The 21,568-nt window shown below is 43.5% G+C and overlaps 1 protein-coding gene across 1 annotated transcript in view; it reads right to left on the bottom strand.

Annotated features, from left to right (window-relative positions):
• ism2a (isthmin 2a) overlaps positions 1–21,568 on the bottom strand; it is a 51,148-nt gene that overhangs the window by 14,895 nt on the left and 14,685 nt on the right. The window contains exon 2 of the mRNA XM_041847104.2: positions 4,440–4,685. Coding sequence (XP_041703038.2) covers positions 4,440–4,685 — 246 coding nt within the window. The remainder of the gene's footprint in view (positions 1–4,439; positions 4,686–21,568) is intronic.

The following is a 21,568-nucleotide window of genomic DNA, read 5'->3' as shown; positions in this document are numbered from 1 at the left end:
TCTCTCTCTCTCTCTCTCTCTCTTTTTCTCTCTCTCTCTCTCTCTCTCCCTCCCTCCCTCTCCCTTTCCCTCTCTGTCTCTATCTCTCTCTCTGTTGACAATAATTGTCAATAGACCAACAAGTCAAGGAAGATTCATATATAAAAATATGACTATGCTTGATTTAAAAACCAATGTGTGAAGTAGTAGGATTCCAAGGGGCAAAGAGAGGAAATAGACAGCCCACTGAATGGCTCTTCCTAGTTGTCAGTAGGGTGAAGTTGGACTGTAGCGTAGTGTACTGTATAATACCTCTGCATATTGAAGCTGAGCTCCTCCCGCCTGTCTGAGCGGTAAGTGGAGGAAGTGTATTAGGCCTAACTACGACCCATTATAGGCTGTGACTCATACATTACTGTGGATCTGAAGGACAGGCACTTCCAGTATTAATGCCGCAGACAAACCATAGGGAACTAAGCCACTCCAGTAAAATAGTTCCTGTGTATTGTCAATCAGGAGATTGTACTATACAAAATGTTGGTAATTTGTCAACGATGAAGGGAAGAGTGGCCAGTGTTTGTGTGCGTGTGTATATATGCAAGACAAAACTATTTTAACACCATTATTTATATTTGGATGCATTTGGTTCTATTTGGTTCTATTCTATTCTACTCTATCGTTGTATTCTATTCCCCATAGTGTGCCAGTACAGTCTGGTACGGTTCACTCAGTTTGTCACGCTATGACCCTCCACAGTCAAAACCAATGAATTCCAGCCGACGTGATAACAAGGTAAAAAGCCCACTAAAGCAACCAAGGATATTAGCCGCTGGCTCCCAAAGAAAGACTTATAAAACCAAATAGCTTTGTCTGGTTCCTATAGACTAGAGGAGGATGGCCCAATCCCACTTGGATGAAGAACACATTTTCCTTGTTATAATAATGAGGCGCTTTCAATTTCTGGATACCTGGGCTTCTCTTGTGTCAGTTTTTCCCCAAAGTCTAACTTAATTTCCTTTCAAATCCACTTGCACACATAAACCCTCCGCAATAACACTAAAAATAAAATAAATGTTTTTTTTCATACTTTAGTATAAAAAAGCACCTTTGAGATAATCGAGATCTGCTGCGCATGGAGAGCACATTAAAAAGTGTTTGTTAAAATAATGCGGTGACCTCTCACCCCTTAGATTTGGCTTTTTTTCAGTTTTTTCTCTGCCCTCTCCCTAAACCCTATGCAGATGTTCAAGCATCATGGCAGACTTGAAGCACCCCACTGTAAAGGTCTCGCATGGGGAAATTTAAGAGGCCGCTCCGACTCAAAACAGCTGTGAAGAAAGATGGGAGGGGGAGTCAGTGTATGTGCATGTGTGTGTGCATGTGTGTGTGTGTTTGTCTGCGTGTCTGTGTGTACATGCGTGTGTGTGCCTGTGTGTGTGTGTGTGTGTGTGTGTGTGTGTGTGTGTGTGTGTGAGTTTGCATGTGTGTTGGGGTGATACAATGAGCTTTAGAGCAAACGCCCCACCTCCCTTCTTTTTCTGGAGTCCCTGCAGCCTCTTACAATAATAACAAGAAAGAAATGAAAGGGATAAATGAACAACTTAATAAAATGCAAGGAAAACAGAGAGCCTTATAAACTCCACTGTTGGCCAGTGGTTCACAGTGTGTTTGGTAGCAGCGATCAGATATGAGACACCACTAGAGGAATACAGTCTCTAACCCTAATAAATACTGCCTTTCGCCCAGGACTAACTAGGGAACTCAACTGTGTGTGTGCTTAACTTGAATGATGTGCATGATGTACACAGAAGTCTCTGAGTTCTAGTTAGCATTCAGCCCACTTTAAAGAAAGTAACTTCCTTGCCCCATACAGTAACTGTTTCCTTCTGAACTTACTCAGTTAAGAAGAACATGAGTTATTAAGTGTTTTTCGTGCTGGATCGAAACATGGTACACTCTTAGAAAGAAATGTGCTATCGATAACCTAAAAGGGTTATTCGGCTGTTCCCATAGGAGAACCCTTTGAATAACCCTTTTTGGTTCCAGGTAGAACCCTTTTGAGTTCCATGTAGAACCCTTTACACAGAGAATTCTACATGGAACCCAAAAGAGTTCTAGCTGGAACCAAAAAGAGTTCTACCTGGAACTAAGAATAGTTATCCTATGGGGACAGCCAAAGAACCCTTTTGGAACCCTTTTTTTCTAAGAGTGCACCTTCCCCTGGATTCAATAATTTGATGAGCTACGTTCTGCTAGTTGGCTCCAGGGCAGGCACAGTTTGAGACTATCAACACCTTTCCAACCATACATTGTTATTACCCATCGGCTAACATTTACTAAAAGCACTCAATCCAGGAATCTGGTACCTCAGTTGTTTTCTGTTAACCTAAAGTCATTATGCTTCTAAATTACTCTAACATGCAGCCCTGTGAGAATTAGCTGTCGACCGGGCTTTGGCATGGCTCTCACATTATACAGAGAAGCTGGATTGCAAAACCAGGTGCAAAAGGTTGTCGCTGAATAAATTGGCTGTCAACAATAATGATGCATATGTGCAGGGCTGTGTGTGTGTGTGTGTGTGTGTGCATCATTGTTCTGGAGCTGCCATTAAAAACATCCTGAGATCTTTGCTGTGAATACTCTAGGTTTACTAAACTAACTATGTAAGCCAAGACAGTCATCCTTCCTTATGCCAGAGTGATAGGGTACTATAAAGCTTTGGGGTCATTGAGACAACGGTAAGATAGTAACATTATTACATTAAGCTTCCTTCCAATTCAACATCAATATAAAGATACAGACTTCATCCCAATGCTCTTCAATAGCTTCATTTTCTTAACTTCTTCAATCAACACTAATGGTTGATCTAAAAACACTACTGGTAGATCTAAAAGGATCATTGGATGGATGTAAGCAATACTGGAAACTCTACCTAGCCCATACAACCATAACATTGTCTGATATACTCTGATGTACTAAACAGAAGAGCTCCAGAGATACACTATATATACAAAAGTTTGTGGACAGACCTTCAAATTAGTGGATTTGGCTATTCAGCCACACCCATTGTTGACAGGTGTATAAAATCGAGCACACAGCCATGCGATCTCCATAGACAAACATTGGCAGTAGACTGGCCTTACTGAAGAGCTCAGTGACTTTCAATGTGGCACTGTCATAGGATGCCAGCTTTCCAACAAGTCAGTTCGTAAAATGTATGTAAAATCACTGTAAGTGCTGTTATTGTGAAGTGGAAAGGTCTAGGAGCAACAACGGCTCAGCTGCGATGTGGTAGGCCACACAAGCTCACAGAACGGGACCGGCGAGTGCTGAAGCGCGTAGAGTGTAAAAATCATCTGTCCTCGGTTGCAACACTCACTACCGAGTTCCAAACTGCCTCTGGAAGCAACATCAGCACAAGAACTGTTCGTCAGGAGCTTCATGAAATGGGTTTCCATGGCAGAGCAGCCACACACAAGCCTAAGATCACCATGCGCAATGCCAAGCATCGGCTTGAGGGGTGTAAAGCTTGCCGCCATTGGACTCTGGAGCAGTGGAAACGCGCTCTCAGGTGTGATGAATCACACTTCACCATCTGGCAGTCCGACGGACGAATCTGTGTTTGGCGGGTGCCAGGAGAACGCTACCTGCCCGAATGCATAGTGCCAACTGTAACGTTTGGTGGAGGAGGAATAATGGTCTGGGGCTGTTTTTCATGGTTCGGGCTAGGCCCCTTAGTTCCTGTGAAGGGAAATCTTAACGCTACAGCATACAATGACATTCTAGACGATTCTATGCTTCCAACTTTGTGGCAACAGTTTGGGGAAGGCCCTTTCCTGTTTCAGCATGACAATGCCCCTGTGCACAAATGCAAGGTCCATACAGAAATGGTTTGACTGGCCTGCACAGGAGCCCTGACCTCAACCCCATCGAACACCTTTGGGATGAATTGGAATGCCGACTGCGAGCCAGGCCTAGTCGCCCAACATCAGTGCCCGACCTCACTAATGCAGCAATGTTCAAACATTTAGTGGAAAGCCTTCCCAGAAGAGTGGAGGCTGTTATAGCTGCAAAACGAAGACCAACTTCATATTAATGCCCATGATTTTGGAATTAGTTGTTCGACGAGCAGGTGTCCACATACGTTTGGTCATGTAGTGTACTATGTAATACATAGCGTAATATTTAATTATGTGTCCTCTCATACCTGTACATTAGGGTTTTGTAAACCTACCTGGGATGTGTAAACCTTTACATTTATGCCATTTAGCAGACGCTCTTATCCAGAGCGAGTTACAGGGGCAATAAGGGTTAAGTGCCTTGTTCAAGGGCACATCAGCAGCTTTTTCACCTAGTTGGCTCAGGGATTCGAACCAGCGACCTTTTGATTACAGGCCAAACGTCTAACCGCTAGGCTACCTGCACAACCCTACCTGTATATTAAGGTTGTGTAAACCTACCTGTATATTAGGGTTGTGAGATCCCAGGTCTGCGTTGGCCAGCTCAGGGAAGTTCCTGAGGTCCAGGATGAAGGGTTCTGGGTCCTCCTCTGGTTCTGGTTTGGGCAGAACCCCCTGGGACCAGCCACGGCGTCGGGGTCTCTGGGAGGACGGGTTGGATGATGCCAGGCTCTGGAGCTGGTTCTGCTGCTGGAGATCCTCCAGAGTCTCACCCACATTGCCACCCGGGCTGGCCTGAGATATTGCCTAAAGAAAAAAGAGACAAATGATTATTTCATCACCTCATACAGGTTGATATTAGATGACAGTAGATGATCCATTGAGATGATAACTGAGAGTAGGTATCTCTTTAACAAGAGTCCTGATGCAGGCCCATGTACCAGCTTTGTCCTATTGTTGCAACACTATATTTGGGATCAGAACATTTTCTCTGAATGTTTTTAAAATGTTGTGAAATGTTCAGAGACAATAATCTTATAAATGTTGATGTAAGATGACATTTCTGTGGCATTACAGAACATTCCACACATAGTTAGATAAGACTGAATGAACATGCTGAAGACTGACTGAATGAAGATAACATAGTTAGATAAGACTGAATGAACATGCTGAAGACAACACGAAATTAGCTAATTCAAAATCATCATGACCTAACCGGAGGTGTATACTACAAAGCTAGATCTACTCAGGCTTTTCTAAAGCCAGCCAGCTTCACATTCTAGCTCAGGCTTCACCATGATGGTGGATATTGCTCATCCACCTGCCACTAACTCTAGCAGGCGCTCTTATCCAGAGCAACTAGGGTTAAGTGCCTTGTTCAAGGGCACATCAGTCAATTTTACACCTAGTCGGCTCAGGGATTCAAACCAGCGACCTTTTGCTTACAGGCCCAATGCTCTAACCGCTAGGCTACCAGCACAACCCTACCTGTACATTAGGGTTGTGTAAACCTACCTGTACATTAGGGTTGTGTAAACCTACCTGTATATTAGGGTTGTGTAAACCTACCTGTACATTAGGGTTGTGTAAACCTACCTGTACATTAGGGTTGTGTAAACCTACCTGTATATTAGGGTTGTGTAAACCTACCTGTATATTAGGGTTGTGTAAACCTACCTGTACATTAGGGTTGTGTAAACCTACCTGTACATTAGGGTTGTGTAAACCTACCTGTACATTAGGGTTGTGTAAACCTACCTGTACATTAGGGTTGTGTAAACCTACCTGTACATTAGGGTTGTGTAAACCTACCTGTACATTAGGGTTGTGTAAACCTACCTGTACATTAGGGTTGTGTAAACCTACCTGTATATTAGGGTTGTGTAAACCTACCTGTACATTAGGGTTGTGTAAACCTACCTGTACATTAGGTTGTGTAAACCTACCTGTACATTAGGGTTGTGTAAACCTACCTGTACATTAGGGTTGTGTAAACCTACCTGTACATTAGGTTGTGTAAACCTACCTGTACATTAGGGTTGTGTAAAACCTACCTGTATATTAGGGTTGTGTAAACCTACCTGTACATTAGGGTTGTGTAAACCTACCTGTACATTAGGGTTGTGTAAACCTACCTGTACATTAGGGTTGTGTAAACCTACCTGTACATTAGGGTTGTGTAAACCTACCTGTACATTAGGGTTGTGTAAACCTACCTGTACATTAGGGTTGTGTAAACCTACCTGTATATTAGGGTTGTGAGATGCCATGTCTGTGTTGGCCAGCTCAGGGAAGTTCCTGAGAACATTCCATACGAAGCAAGTATACTACGAAGCAAACTAGATCTACTCAGGCTTTTCTAAAGCTAGCCAGCTTCAGTTAGCTTCACATTCCAGCCCAGGCTTCATCCGTACTACGATGGTGGATATTGCTCGTCTGCCTGCCACTAACTCTAGCAGGCATGTCACTGCGGGTGCATGTCGCACATGGCTAGTCGAACGCTGAACTCTTCATTGAAACAACGCTGAAACATCAATCCATGGGCGAGTCAGTGCCACATTTTAATTTGTGTCGAAATCAAAATGAAATAATATTTCTTTTGCCATTTCAGCAGGCTATTGTGTCAAATAGGCAGTCTTTATGTTATTACTTATCGTTAATGCCATCTCTGGTGTGCTTTGCTTATCAATGCACGAGCACCTTTTTTCCCACTTCTATCGATATAACAATTATATTAAGTCATTGTATACACAAGTTTTACTTTGTGTGAAGTTTGAAATGCATTCTGTCATTTCTAAATGTGTAACGTGGTAGGTATTTTAACATTACTATTTTGAACACACAAAAAAAACTTTTGATTAATAAAATATTTCATCAGTCGTCTTCCTCAAATGAAGGGGAATGATGACGCAATCTTTATGAGAGGGAGGAAATCTGATTTAATTGTTCCTCAACTTGCGGCTCAGACACTTGACTTTTAGCCTTGAGTTAGCCTGCCTGGGAGCAGGTTAGTTCTGAAGGATTCGTTTCCATAGAAATTAAACTGGCTAAAAGGTGAGCTACTTTCACGGTACCGGTTATCCCGAGTTGAGCTCAGAGTTGACCAATGTTACCTCGGTAACTGCTCAAACCTGATTCGTAGTATAGGGCTCAGATCTGAGACAAAGCAAAACAAAGCAAAACAAAACACTTAACAGGATGGATGTTTCTGCACCATGCACTTTAGGGACCACAATGGAAATAAGTATCTGACTTTATTGTGCTATCTCTGTCACATGTTTAAAATGTATGTACTGTTTATACAGTATGTATTATTTTGATCAAACAGTCAATCAAAGCACATACAACAAAACTCAAGTCAAAGCCGTTTCACTCCACAAGGTATGTAGGTATCTTCAGTCAGTCAGTCAGTCAGTCTACATCACAGCTGGTTGGCGTTAGCAGTAATACCATCTACAGGGATAGAGGTCTGGAGGGAGTCCCGGGATGGTACAAGCAGGTAGAATATCACACACACACACACACACGCACACGTACACATACACACGCATGCACACACACACAAATCTCCATCATCTGGTTTCCTTTAGTATGTAGTCCGTGAGTCTGGGCCAAGAGAGAGAGAGGCCTCTTGAGTCAACAACATCAAACCCAGCTGAGTCACTTGACACTGACTGTGCTTTGTCCGTCTGTCTCTTACCCATCACTGTCTTTCTGCATGGTAGGATATCACAATATATTATTATTATATATTAGGAGGTGAAAGGGGGTAGGGAATGAGGTGAGGGGAGGTAAGAACTGAGGAAAGAGGACGGAGTAGGGGAGATTGGGTAGGGGTGAGAGAAGGTAGGGAGGGAGGAGAAGTAAGGGAGAAAGGAGAGGGGTAAAGGAGGGGAGGAGGTAAGGGGGGGGGGCTGTGCTCAGCTCTGTGCTCAGCTCTGTGCTCTGCCTCTGATCAAAGCCTTCTATCCACTGATCATGTGTATCCTGCCTTGACTCACATCTCTGGCTGTGTCTCTAACACACGCAAAACAGATGTCCTCTCCCCAATCCCCTCCCCAAACCACCCATACATACATTCCACCTCCAACCCTCGGCTAGATTTCAGCATGACCAAAAACCAGAGGTCTGCAGCAGAGAAGGCCATTCATGGAACAGGTTTAGGTTGGGGCTTTACTTTAGCTGAGGTTGGATGTTAAAACAAATGTATCCCAGTAGTCATAACAAAGGAGCCTGCCTTTGAATGAATCAAAAACTGAGTTGGATACCAAGAACGCAACGTTCTGTGCCAGGAAGAATAACTATTAGTGGTGCATGAGTGGGTCTAGATTCACCAGGCACACGATACAATGAAAGCAAAGTTATTCCAGTCTTATTCCAGGGGGGGTTGAAGACAAGACCCCCATCACCAAGTGGCTCCCCTTTACTCCTTTCTCTCTGGATAACATAATGACAGGTCACATAAGCTACGTTTACACAGGCAGCCCAATTATTGGCAAAAGATCTTATCTGATTGGTCAAAAGGCCAATTAGTGGCAACAAGATCAGAATTGGGCTGCCTGTGTAAACGCAGCCCATGGTGACTGTTTGAGCTCCATAGGCTGTGTTTACACAGGCAGTCCAATTCTGATATTTTGCTTATTGGCAAAAGAGCGGATCTGATTGGTCAAAAGACCAATTAGTGGAGAATTGGGCTGCCTGTGTAAACGAAGCCATAATGTATAAATGACTGATGGTCGCCTTCATGACTTCCTCCACTCTCTCTGGACCTTTCACCTATCCCAGGTTGGAAGGAAACCGAAGAGCTAACTTAGTGGTAAAACAAAATAGTCCTGCTCAACTTTACAAGACAGAGCCATTGGGATGTGACTCTCTGCGCTCTCCTCCATATTAACATTAACATCACCAAAGCAACCGATTCCACGGATGATTAAAAAAAGACATCTTTCATCCTCTCTGAGTGATTGAGTGTAAATTGGGTTGAGAGAACAGAGGTGAGAGAATAGAGCACAGGGGGGTGGACAGGGCTCTCTGAATCCACTGCTTTAACACACACACACAGACACACACAGAAAACACAGAGAGAGAGAGAGAGAGAGAGAGAGAGAGAGAGAGAGAGAGAGAGAGAGAGAGAGAGAGAGAGAGAGAGAGAGAGAGAGAGAGAGAGAGAGAGAGAGAGAGAGAGAGAGAGAGAGAGAGAGAGAGAGACAGAGACAGAGAGACAGAGAGAGAGACCAGAGAATTCTTGGAGATCCACAAGAGACATGGAGAGTTGGCCAGGAGAAACATCCCCTGGAAACCAACTAAGGCAATCATCAGAACAGAGACACACACTCTGGGGTAGGGAGGCCAGTGTGTGTGTGTGTGTGCGTGTGGGTGTGTGTGTGTGGGTGTGCATGCATGCATGCGTGAGTGAGTGAGTGTGTGTGTGCGTATCTGTCTGGACGCCTGCCCGGAAACTGGCAGAAACTCTGAGAAATCTCTCATTGTCGGACTTATTTCTTCTTCTTCTCCTGCACCACGTTGGCGTGTAACTATCTGATTTGGTTGGCATTCCCCGATAGTATCACTTGCATAGCCAAGCGTGTTTAATCCTATCTCTTCAATAAAGCAGTCTTTGTGTATTCTTATTGCAAACACTCACTGTAGCTATTGGTAGCTCTGGAAAGATCGCTAACAAAGGCAGCCAGAGTCCAACAATAACACCTTGAATTACCAAACAAACCCAGAGTGGCCCAACAATAACATGTAGTGAAGCGTGTTACTTTACCAAACCACCGCTAGTGCTCTGCTGACCTTATAGTGTTTTAGAGAGATATGGTACCAAACAGGCACTTAAAACGTTACACAAACACAAGTTCATGTGTAGGCACATATTTGCACACACACACACACACACACTGGGCCACAGCTTTCTTTCTCATGACACCTTTGAGAGACATGACCTCCGTGCTTGGAGAAACAGAGGACAAATGGAACACATTATAGGAGGGGGAAAACTGAGCAGGCCAGTCATAACTCAATAAAATAGATATATCTGATTGTTCTCCGAGAAGTGTGTGTGTGTGTGTGAGAGAGAGAGAGAGAGAGAGAGAGAGAGAGAGAGAGAGAGAGAGAGAGAGAGAGAGAGAGAGAGAGAGAGAGAGAGAGAGAGAGAGAGAGAGAGAGAGAGAGAGAGAGAGAGAGAGAGAGAGAGAGAGAGAGAGAGAGAGAGAGAAACTGTGTGTATTAATAACTCTGCCAGCTCTCTTTATTCCTGACCAGGCAGTTGTGCCGTTAAACACCTCGACGGACGGGAAGTGAAACCCAAGGAATGGACATCAAGATGAATATAAGCGGAGTGTGTGTGTGTGTGTGTGTGTCATAGTTCAGACAGTAAAAAAGAGCTGATGTAGACATGTCCATCTGTCTACATCAGACAGATCATGTGTACTCCCCCCCCCCTCACACTGACACTTTGTGACTAATTGGAGTTCCATTAGTGACCTAAGGAACTAGAGTTGACTGTAAGACTTCTAAAGTCATGCTGTTATACCTCATATGAATGTGTGTGTGTGTGTGTGTGTGTGTGTGTGTGTGTGTGTGTGTGTGTGTGTGTGTGTGTGTGTGTGTGTGTGTGTGTGTGTGTGTGTGTGTGTGTGTGCGTGTGCGTGTGCGTGCGTGTTTGTGTGCCTGCATGTGTGTGTGTTCTTTAGCACACCACACACTAACGCAGTTCCGTTGAAGCATTAGCTTATGTTTCTTCTTCATTAAAACCTGAAGCTGAGATTGCAGTGTGTACCCACCAGCATATGCAACCAGGCTATAGTTTCATACCTAGATTATGGTATACAGTTTCAGTTTAACCTCAATTAGGGCGTTGGACATTTGAGAGCTTTCCACTCCACACAGTCACCCCCTGCCACCATATAGAACAGCAACTTGAACTTCTGTACGGGACAAAGAATTTGGCACACTCCTCGAAATGTGGCATGGGTATCAGCTCCCCTCTAAGAGGGGGAACTGGCCGATCCTTCAAGGATTATTTGGTTGAACAATTACCAGAGCCTCTCAACCCAATTCTAACCCCCATCCCTGTTGCTTTGTCTCCACACACACATGCACATGAAAACATACACACACACACATGCACACACAGACATTACACTGAGGATAGAAAACATTAAGAACACCTGCTCTTTCCATGACATAGGCTGACCAGGTGAATACAGGTGAAAGCTATGAATGATCCCTTATTGATGTCACTTGTTAAATCCACTACAATCAGTGTAGATGAAGGGGAGGAGACAGGTTAAAGAAGGATTTAAAGCCTTGAGACAATTGAGACATGGATTGTGTATGTGTGCCATTCAGAGGGTGAATGGGCAAGACAAAAGATTTAAGTGCCTTTGAACGGGGTATGGTAGTAGGTGCCAGGCACACCGGTTTGTGTTAAGAACTGCAACACTGCTGGATTTTTCACGCTCAACAGTTTCCTATGCGTATGAAGAATGGTCCACCACCCAAAGGACACCCAGCTAACTTGACACAACTGTGGGAAGCATTGGTCCATATGGGCCAGCATCCATGTGGAACGCTTTCGACACCTTGTAGAAAAGTCCATGCCCCGACGAATTGAAGCTGTTCTGAGGGCAAAAGAATGAGGAAGGTGTTCCTAATGTTTGGTATACTCAGTGTACATGTACACATGCATGCTCACACATACACACATAAGAGAGTCACATCCAATATTGCTGCATACATTCCAGGCCAGAGTTTGGATAAGTAAGTAGTTGTTTGTGTGTAAAACAGGCGGTTCATGTAGCGTCCCTCAAGCGTTTAGCCTCGCCGGCACCCTCTGAGCAACGTCAACCCAACCGCTCTCTCACTTTAATAAAAACACATACCGCAGCATGCCAAAGAGACAGAGGGAGGGGTGAAGAAAGGGGGAGAGAAAGAGAGTGAGATAGAGAAGGGAGAGAAAGCGAGATCAGGATAGGGAGAGATTGTGAGAGAGAGGAAGTCAGTGTGAGAAAGCGAGTAAGAAAGAGCATGTTTTCACCCTCGTCCTGCCAGTGTTGCTTTCTAAACTGGCGCTGTGCTACTTTTCACCGATCATCAAATTCTCCAGAACATTCTTTCACCTTCTAGGCAGCTAGCAAGGTGTGTTTCTGGCCCCCTGCCGGGCCAATGGTGAGAGAGACCCCCGCTGTATCTAGTGATCTATAGGCCTCTTCTGTGAGGCTCAGTACATGGAAGCCTGCATGGGGGAGTTCCACAGATATACTGTTATAGAGCTTAGCCATCTAATCAAAAGTCTTCATCTTCCACAAGAAAACAGTGGAGACATAAAATCAGTTTTATAAGAGGAGAAAGAGGACCTTTGTGAAAGGCGCTGCTTCCTTTATCAGGAAGTGCTGGTTGTCGTGAGATCATGTAGAACATCTAGAGATAGTTTCCCGGACCCAGATCGCACCTATTCCTGTACTAAGATTCATGCTCAATGGAGAATGTTAATCGAAAGCGCTTTTTAGTCTAGGGCACGGGACTGGGCCCAGAAAACTGCATGGCCTCTTGTGACTGAGCCATTAATCAAAACTCTCGAGTTAACAGACAAACAGACAGACAGAATGAAGTCAGTGCTAGGGCAAGGATATGAGGTTTCTGTGTTCCAGCGGTAGAAATATAAGAGGACCAATGAAATCAGATTCCCTCCCTCTCATCATCCCCTTCATTTGAGGAAGACTACTGATTAAATATTTGATTAATCAAATGTTTTTGTGTGTTCAAAAATAGAGCAATATCCACTATTGTAGTATGGATGAAGCCTGAACTGGAATGGGAAGCTACAGTAACTGAAGCTGGCTAGCTTTAGAAAACCCTCAGTACATCTAGCTTCAATCGTAGTATGTCCCTCTGGTCTTTACATCTCTCTAACTTAACTCAAAGAACATACACCGCAGCTCAGCTGGGCTTCATACAGCAGATCTTTACCATGTTGTTTATGTGTAATGAGGTATCGTGAATCAGAAAAAGAGAGGAGACAACAAAACTGAAAACTCGAAGCACCTGTGTGGAGAGAGATAGAGAGAGAGAGAGGGGAATGAGGGTAACCCTTCATTTTTGCATTAACCCGATCTCCTTTGCATTATTGTAGCCATTTTCTGTAGCCTGTCAACTATGTGTCTGTCTGTCCCTGTTCTCTCATTTTACATTTTAGTCATTCAGCAGACGCTCTTATCCAGAGCAACTTACAGTTAGTGAGTGCATACATTATTTATATATATATTTTTTAAATTATTTCACACTGGCTCCTCGTGGGAATCGAACCTCTGGAACTGCCGTTCTGCGGCCAACAAGGCAGAGTTCATCTCAGCCTATGCTACCCTCCAGTCCCTCGACTTCTTGGTGCTGACGGAAACATGGATTACCACAGAAAACACTGCTACTCCTACTGCTCTCTCCTCGTCTGACCATGTGTTCTCGCATACCCCGAGAGCATCTGGTCAGCGGGGTGGTGGCACAGGAATCCTCATCTCTCCCAAGTGGACATTCTCTCTTTCTCCCCTGACCCATCTGTCTATCTCCTCATTTGAATTCCATGCTGTCACAGTCACTAGCCCATTCAAGCTTAACATCCTTATCATTTATCGCCCTCCAGGTTCCCTTGGAGAGTTCATCAATGAGCTTGACGCCTTGATAAGTTCCTTTCCTGAGGATGGCTCACCCCTCACAGTTCTGGGTGACTTTAACCTCCCTACGTCTACCTTTGACTCATTTTTCTCTGCCTCCTTCTTTCCACTCCTCTCCTCTTTTGACCTCACCCTCTCACCGTCCCCCCCTACTCACAAGGCAGGCAATACGCTTGACCTCATCTTTACTAGATGCTGTTCTTCTACTAATCTCACTGCAACTCTCTCGCTCTCCTCCAATACTACTCACTCTGCCCCTACTCAGATGGTAATGCGCCGTCGCAACCTTTGCTCTCTCTCTCCCGCTACTCTCTCCTCTTCCACCCTATCATCTCTTCCCTCTGCTCAATCCTTCTCCCTCCAATCTCCTGATTCTGCCTCCTCAACCCTCCTCTCCTCCCTTTCTGCATCCTTTGACTCTCTATGTCCCCAATCCTCCCGGCCGGCTCGGTCCTCCCCTCCTGCTCCGTGGCTTGACGACTCACTGCGAGCTCACAGAACAGGGCTCCGGGCAGCCGAGCGGAAATGGAGGAAAACTAGACTCCCTGCGGACCTGGCATCTTTTCACTCCCTCCTCTCTACATTTTCTTCATCTGTTTCTGCTGCTAAAGCCACTTTCTACCACTCTAAATTCAAAGCATCTGCCTCTAACCCTAGGAAGCTCTTTGCCACCTTCTCCTCCCTGCTGAATCCTCCCCCCTCCCTCTCTGTGAATGACTTCGTCAACCATTTTGAAAAGAAGGTTGACGACATCCGATCCTCGTTTGTTAAGTCAAATGACATCGCTGGTCCTGCTCACACTGCCCTACCCTATGCTTTGACTTCTTTCTCCCCTCTCTCTCCAGATGAAATCTTGCGACTTGTGACGGCCGGCCGCCCAACAACCTGCCCGCTTGACCCTATCCCCTCCTGTCTTCTCCAGACCATTTCCGGAGACCTTCTCCCTTACCTCACCTCGCTCATCAACTCATCCTTGACCGCTGGCTATGTCCATTCCGTCTTCAAGAGAGCGAAAGTTGCACCCCTTCTCAAAAAACCTACACTCGATCCCTCCGATGTCAACAACTACAGACCAGTATCCCTTCTTTCTTTTTTCTCCAAAACTCTTGAGCGTGCCATCTTTAGCCAACTCTCTTGCTATCTCTCTCAGAATGACCTTCTTGATCCAAACCAGTCAGGTTTCAAGACTGGTCATTCAACTGAGACTGCTCTTCTATGTGTCATGGAGGCTCTCCGCACTGCTAAAGCTAACTCTCTCTCCTCTGCTCCCGTCCTTCTAGACCTATCTGCTGCCTTTGATACTGTGAACCATCAGATCCTCCTCTCCACCCTCTCTGAGTTGGGCATCTCCGGCGTGGCTCACTCTTGGATTGCGTCCTATCTGACAGGTCGCTCCTACCAGGTGGCATGGCGAGAATCTGTCTCCGCACCACGTGCTCTCACCACTGGGGTCCCCGAGGGCTCAGTTCTAGGCCCTCTCCTATTCTCGCTATACACCAAGTCACTTGACTCTGTCATATCCTCACATGGCCTCTCCTATCATTGCTACGCAGACGACACACAATTAATCTTCTCCTTTCCCCCTTCTGATAACCAGGTGGCGAATCACATCTCTGCATGTCTGGCAGACATATCAGTGTGGATGACGGCTCACCACCTCAAGCTGAACCTCGGCAAGACGGAGCTGCTCTTCCTCCCGGGGAAGGACTGCCCGTTCCATGATCTCGCCATCACAGTTGACAACTCCGTTGTGTCCTCCTCCCAGAGTGCAAAGAGCCTTGGCGTGACCCTGGACAACACCCTGTCGTTCTCCACTAACATCAAGGAGGTGACCCGATCCTGTAGGTTCATGCTCTACAACATTCAAAGAGTACGACCCTGCCTTACACAGGAAGTGGCACAGGTCCTAATCCAGGCACTTGTCATCTCCCGTCTGGATTACTGCAACTCGCTGTTGGCCGGGCTCTCTGCCTGTGCCATTAAACCCCTACAACTCATCCAGAACGCCGCAGCCCGTCTGGTGTTCAACCTTCCCAAGTTCTTTCACGTCATCCCGCTCCTCCGCACACTCCACTGGCTTCCAGTTGAAGCTCGCATCTGCAACAAGACCATGGTGCTTGCCTACGGAGCTGTGAGGGGAATGGCACCTCCGTACCCTCAGGCTCTGATCAGTCCCTACACCGAAACAAGGGCATTGCGTTCATCCACCTCTGGCCTGCTGGCCCCCATACCTCTGCGGAAGCACAGTTCCCGCTCAGCCCAGTCAAAACTGTTCGCTGCTCTGGCACCCCAATGGTGGAACAAGCTCCCTCACGACACCAGGACAGCGGAGTCACTCACCACCTTTCGGAGACACTTGAAACCCCACCTCTTTAAGGAATACCTGGGATAGGATAAAGTAATCCTTTTACCCCCCCTTACCCCACCCCAAAGAGAGAAAAAAAAAACATATTGTAAAGTGGTTGTCCCACTGGCTATCATAAGGTGAATGCACCAATTTGGTAAGTCGCTCTGGATAAGAGCGTCTGCTAAATGACGAAAATGTCAATGTCAAAATGTTATAGCCCGTTAATTACTATGTATTTACTAGGTAAAAATATAGTAACAAAAACTAAATACGATTACGTACTAACAATTTATCTTAAATGTACTTACTAGAAACCAAGCAAGTAAGCACTACTGTACATATTTATTTAGTCATAATTTAGGTAAGTACAAGTAAGTACCAGTTTATAACTATGAAAATACCTAGTCACGCCAGTCTCTTTCAATGTAATACCTAAGAAACACCAATGAACATACATTGTCATTTATAATTTATTACCACGTAATTACTAAATAAATGCCTTCAAGTCATCCTCTTGTGTTGATATTCTCTCCCGTTGTTTCTATGTACTTTACCTTTAGTTAGCATGTATGTTCATAGTAACAGACCTGTAAAATGAAGTGGTGTCTGTTTCAGCATATATACAGTACAATGTAGTTACTTGTGAGGTTCCACTGCATTGGACGACTCCATCCAATGTAGACAAGAGCAAATTTTTTAGTGATCGTACCCTGTTTTTACAAGGTACCTCCTTCACACTTACAGGGTAGATAGGAGGTAAGAGGGATGTCAAATGAAGCCATTGCTAATACTGTATACACTGAGTTAAAAAAAACATTAAGAACACCTACACTTTCCATGACATAGACTGACCAGGTGAATCCAGGTGATAGCAGGTGATCCCTTATTTATGTCACTTGTTAAATCCACTACAATCAGTGTAGATGAAGGGGAGGAGACAGGTGAAATAATACTTTTTTGAGACATCGATTGTGTATTTGTGCCATTCAGAGGGTGAATGGGCAAGACAAAATATTTAAGTGCCTTTAAACGGGGTACGGTAGTAGGTGCAAGGCACACCGGTTTGTGTCAAGATCTGCAACGCTGCTGGGTTTTTCATGCTCAACAGTTTCCCGTGTGTATCAAGAATGGTCACCACCCAAAAGACATCCAGCTAATTAGACACAACTGTGGGAAGCATTGGAGTCAACATGGGCCAGCATCCATGTGGAACGCTTTCAACACCTTGTAGAGTCCATGCCCCGACGAATTGAGGCTGTTCTGAGGGCAACTCAATATTAGGAAGGTGTTCCTAATGTTTGATATACTCAGTGTAGATATCAGAAACTTGAAGGTCAATTATCCCTCTTTATAATTTAGTCAAATTATTGTACAGACATAATAAACATACCAAGTAAATTTCCTGTAAATAACACACAGTGTGTGACACACACACACTCACACACTCACACACACACACACACACACACACATAAATACACACACAAACAGACACACACACTGTGATTTTATATTAGTTGTTATTTCTACTCGTTTTTAGATTTGATTTGACATTCAGTTTAGTTTCAGTTCGTTTTCAGATTTGATTTACTCGTTTTTATTTAGTTTCAGTTTGATAAAAACATTTATATTTCATTTTTATATTATTTAGTTTCAGTTTTAGTTTTAGTGTTAGGGACAGAAAGGACAGTACCCTATGCATGGGGGGCTAGGAGCCATTTATGTGTTGTAGGCCTATAGTTCGTTTTTTGGGGGGATGTCCCTTCATGCCACTTGGGGGCAGTAATAAGGTGATGGTTATAGGTTTGGTTAGGTTTAAATTATAAATCAATTTTAGGCCGCGTTCCAGAGCTTAGACATTGCTGATGCCTGACAGATCTTATAACTCCTGGATAGGTATTTTAAGTATCAGCTAACCACATCATATGTTATAGAAATCTGTCAGTTGATGACACAGTCGATGACGTGGCACGCAACCATTGGTTGATGCATGCAATTTCTGAGCAGGGGAACACAACCATTGTCTACTTATTGCCCCCACCCTGCGGAGGGGGTGCCCAAGACTGGCAAATCTTTCTGGTCGAGGTAGGGCACTCTGGCTTATTGCCCCCGCCGCAACCAGAACAAAACAGCCAGTGAGATGTTTCGCTCTAGGGCAGCCCCTCCGCAGGGCGGGGGCAATAAGCAGACCAGAGTGGCCCTGCCCCGATTAGAAAAAAATGAGGTGGTGTCTCGCTTTCTTTACTATCTCTGCCCCGGATTTCTTCCCTGTTATTAGCTATTGATAGCAAACATTATCTATTATACAGGTATTGACAAGATGTTCAAGTAACCGTTCTAACAATTAAAATACATGTCCTCAAAGATGGAAGGCAGGCGAGAGGAGACGACATCAGGTGGGACCATTCTAGCCAATGAGAGGACAAAAACGCGTGTGAACAACAGACACAACTAAGTTGTTTTTCTCAAAGTTGCAGAATGCCATGTGCATCCACTTATATCAGTATATTCGTAAAAACCTAAACATTACTCTTTTTGATCAAAGAAGCCTCACGTAATTTAAAACTCTCATAGATCGCCATGCAAAAAGGTCTGCTTATCTCATGGGGACAGATTTTTGGCGGAGGTAATCATCTCGCTTCGCTTTACCTCTCTGGTGAAACACTGCCATCTACTGGCAGCATTTACCCGCCAGAATCAGAAGCTCGAAAACCCCATAAAAAAAAGCTTGAAAACCCTATTTGATTTTTGCCCAAAGTAAAAAAAAAACTAAAACTGAACATCATTTATAAAAAAATATATTCTATTTGAGTTAGTTTTGCAGTCAAAGATAATAGTTTCACTATAGTTTTAGATTAGTAAATTGTTTTTACAATTTTAGTTTTAGTTTAGTTTTAGCTAACTATAATAACCTTGACACACACACACACACACACACACACACACACGCAGACACACCCTTTAAACCTCAATGCTAATTTGAGACCCCTCTTTCGAAGTCAATTAGATCCATTCTTCTAACCATGGTAGCCATAATAATGGGCAACTGGGCATTTTCATATATGACCCTAAGCATGATGTGATGTTAATTGCTTCATTAATTCAGGAACCACACCTGTGTGGAAGCACCTGCTTTCAATACACTTTGTATCCCTCATTTACTCAAGTGTTTCCTTTATTTTGGCAGTTATCTGTATGTACTAGTAACAGGGCTGTAAAATGAAGTGGTGTCTGTTTCCAGGTAAATACAAAGTAGGTACATGTGAAGTACCAGCACATTGGATAACTCCATTCCATGAAGACAACAGCAAATATGTCCGTGATCCTACCTTGTTGGTACATGTTACCACCTCCACACTTACGGGGTAGATATGAGGTAAGAGGGCTGCAAAATGAAGCTGTTGCTAATACCATGTAAATACCAGATACTTTCAAGTTTACTCCAGTACAATATAACAAAGTGATCCAGTTTGTCAAAGTGTTTTGTTTTTATACAATTAAGACCACAAAAGTTTGTTTAATGAATATCAACCAACCAAACCTAGCTAGCTAAGTAGAAACACATTTGTATTCACAACCATATCAAAGACCTAGCATAACAACAAAAGTGAAATACATACACTACCGTTCAAAAGTTTGGGGTCACTTAGAAATGTCCTTGTTTTCGAAAGAAAACCTTCTAGGCAGAGTTGCAAAGAAAAACCCATATCTCAGACTGCCCATCTTAATCTTTTCTTTTTATTGGCCAGTCTGAGATAAGGCTTTTTCTTTGCAACTCTGCCTAGAATGTCAGCATCCCAGAGTCGCCTCTTCACTGTTGACGTTGAGACTGGTGTTTTGCGGGTACTATTTAATGAAGCTGCCAGTTGAGGACCTGTGAGGCGTCTGTTTCGGACAATCGTTTAGGGTGTGGTTCGGCCATTATATTTGGAAACCTCAGAGGAGATTTAGGATTATGATAAAATTGGTTATGGTAAAATGTTAATGTGATGGACATTCCAAGTTTATAGAATAAAATATTCCTGCAGGTTATACGAATATTGATTAAGTGTGGTGGGAAATACCATTGTGTGAATGCGATATGAGAGTTGTGTGAATATGGGAATGAGTTTTAATCTGAAGTTTGGATAATAACATTTAGAAATATGTATGATAAAATGGTTGGGATTTGGATAATAAACTTTTGATATAACATTATCTTGGGGTTCCGTACGTCGCTGCCCATTATAGAATATCACGGGTAGGTATCGAGAGCAGAATGCTATTTTAGAAAGTAGCGGCCAGCCTATATTTTCTGGGAGGATCCCAGGACAGGCCGGGCAGGGTCCGGGTAACTAAAAACGTGTTTTTGGTTCATCTGGGAGTAGATTGTGATTAGTGGATGTGTGGCAATGGAGAATCATTAAAAGCGGGAATTGATTGGTTGATGTGAATATATGACGATATGGTGAATGTTATGTGCGTGTAATCGATTACTAGAGATTTGATAAAGTAATACGTGGAATAATATTTATATACTAACTTGCGCATCCAAAACGTAGACGTACGTGAGGGGTGGGAAACAACACATAGATCATTTGATAGAGATAAGGTTAAGCATTATATGACTGTCTATCATTGCGGAGCTAAGGTGGTGTAGGAAAGGAATTTCATTATGTCGCAAGGGAAAACATAATCCATTTGATTAAACTCGTTAGATCTGTTTCCAAATCAATGAATGTAGATTTGACTCGTTGACTGCTAATTTATTCCCTCTGAGCATGTGGTATCTTTGCAAAGAAACACTTGGAGGACCTTTAAGGCTATTTTCTGGTAATTGTGTTATGTGACAGATGTTAAGACTACAAACCATTATAATTGGGATATTTGCGGGATTTACTTGTCATTTCAATAGGCATAGGTTCTGTGTTACTGACTAAAATCTTGGTTTCTGATTATAATTCAACTATGGCCATGGGTTGCATAGATTGATATACAGATTTTTTGTGTGGCCTAATGGTTTGCTGAGGAAACTACTGAGAACGGGGTTGTAATTTTAAATATTGAATGAAATATGGAAATTAATTGAATATATGCTGGTCAACTACAGCAAGTGTTTGTTTTGTTACCTGTAGCCTAATCAGAAAGCACAGTTACCTAAATCTGAGTTAAAAGAAACAGAGATGTAGACGCGTAAATTCAATGGAAAGTAAGAATTTCGAATTTGAATTGTTTGGACTGGTTAAGAGTTAGCAAAATGGAAACTAACGAAATGTGCACTTTTTCTTCCAGGAGAATGGGGGTAGTGATTTTCTCTCTCTTTGAAATGTTTCCCGAGACTATTGTCCTTGGAGAGTGAGTATAAAGGTTAGCGGATTAGGTCATAAGAGGGAGCTACCCAATTAAATAAGGCCTGGCCATTTTTGTTTGTTTTTTACTATATGGTTTTCAAATAACCACAAACAACCCACCTTTTATGAAATGTTGGTTGTATAGGGTTTTTATTTTAATTTTAGGGGGTTTTCACGGGTTAGAAATTATATATCTTAAAGGGGCACACACATGGAATTTTCTGAGGTTTTTATTTTTTGAGTCAGTTTTAAGTAAACACGTGATTTATTTTGAAAATAACTGTACTAAGGACTTACTGTACACTTGGAATACAAAATGTATGAATTGTTTTGACTGTTGTT

Source organism: Coregonus clupeaformis, chromosome 34, assembly GCF_020615455.1.
Source record: "Coregonus clupeaformis isolate EN_2021a chromosome 34, ASM2061545v1, whole genome shotgun sequence".
NCBI lineage: Eukaryota > Metazoa > Chordata > Actinopteri > Salmoniformes > Salmonidae > Coregonus > Coregonus clupeaformis.
Note: the sequence above shows the minus strand (reverse complement) of the source record. Positions and strands in the feature narration are given on the sequence as shown.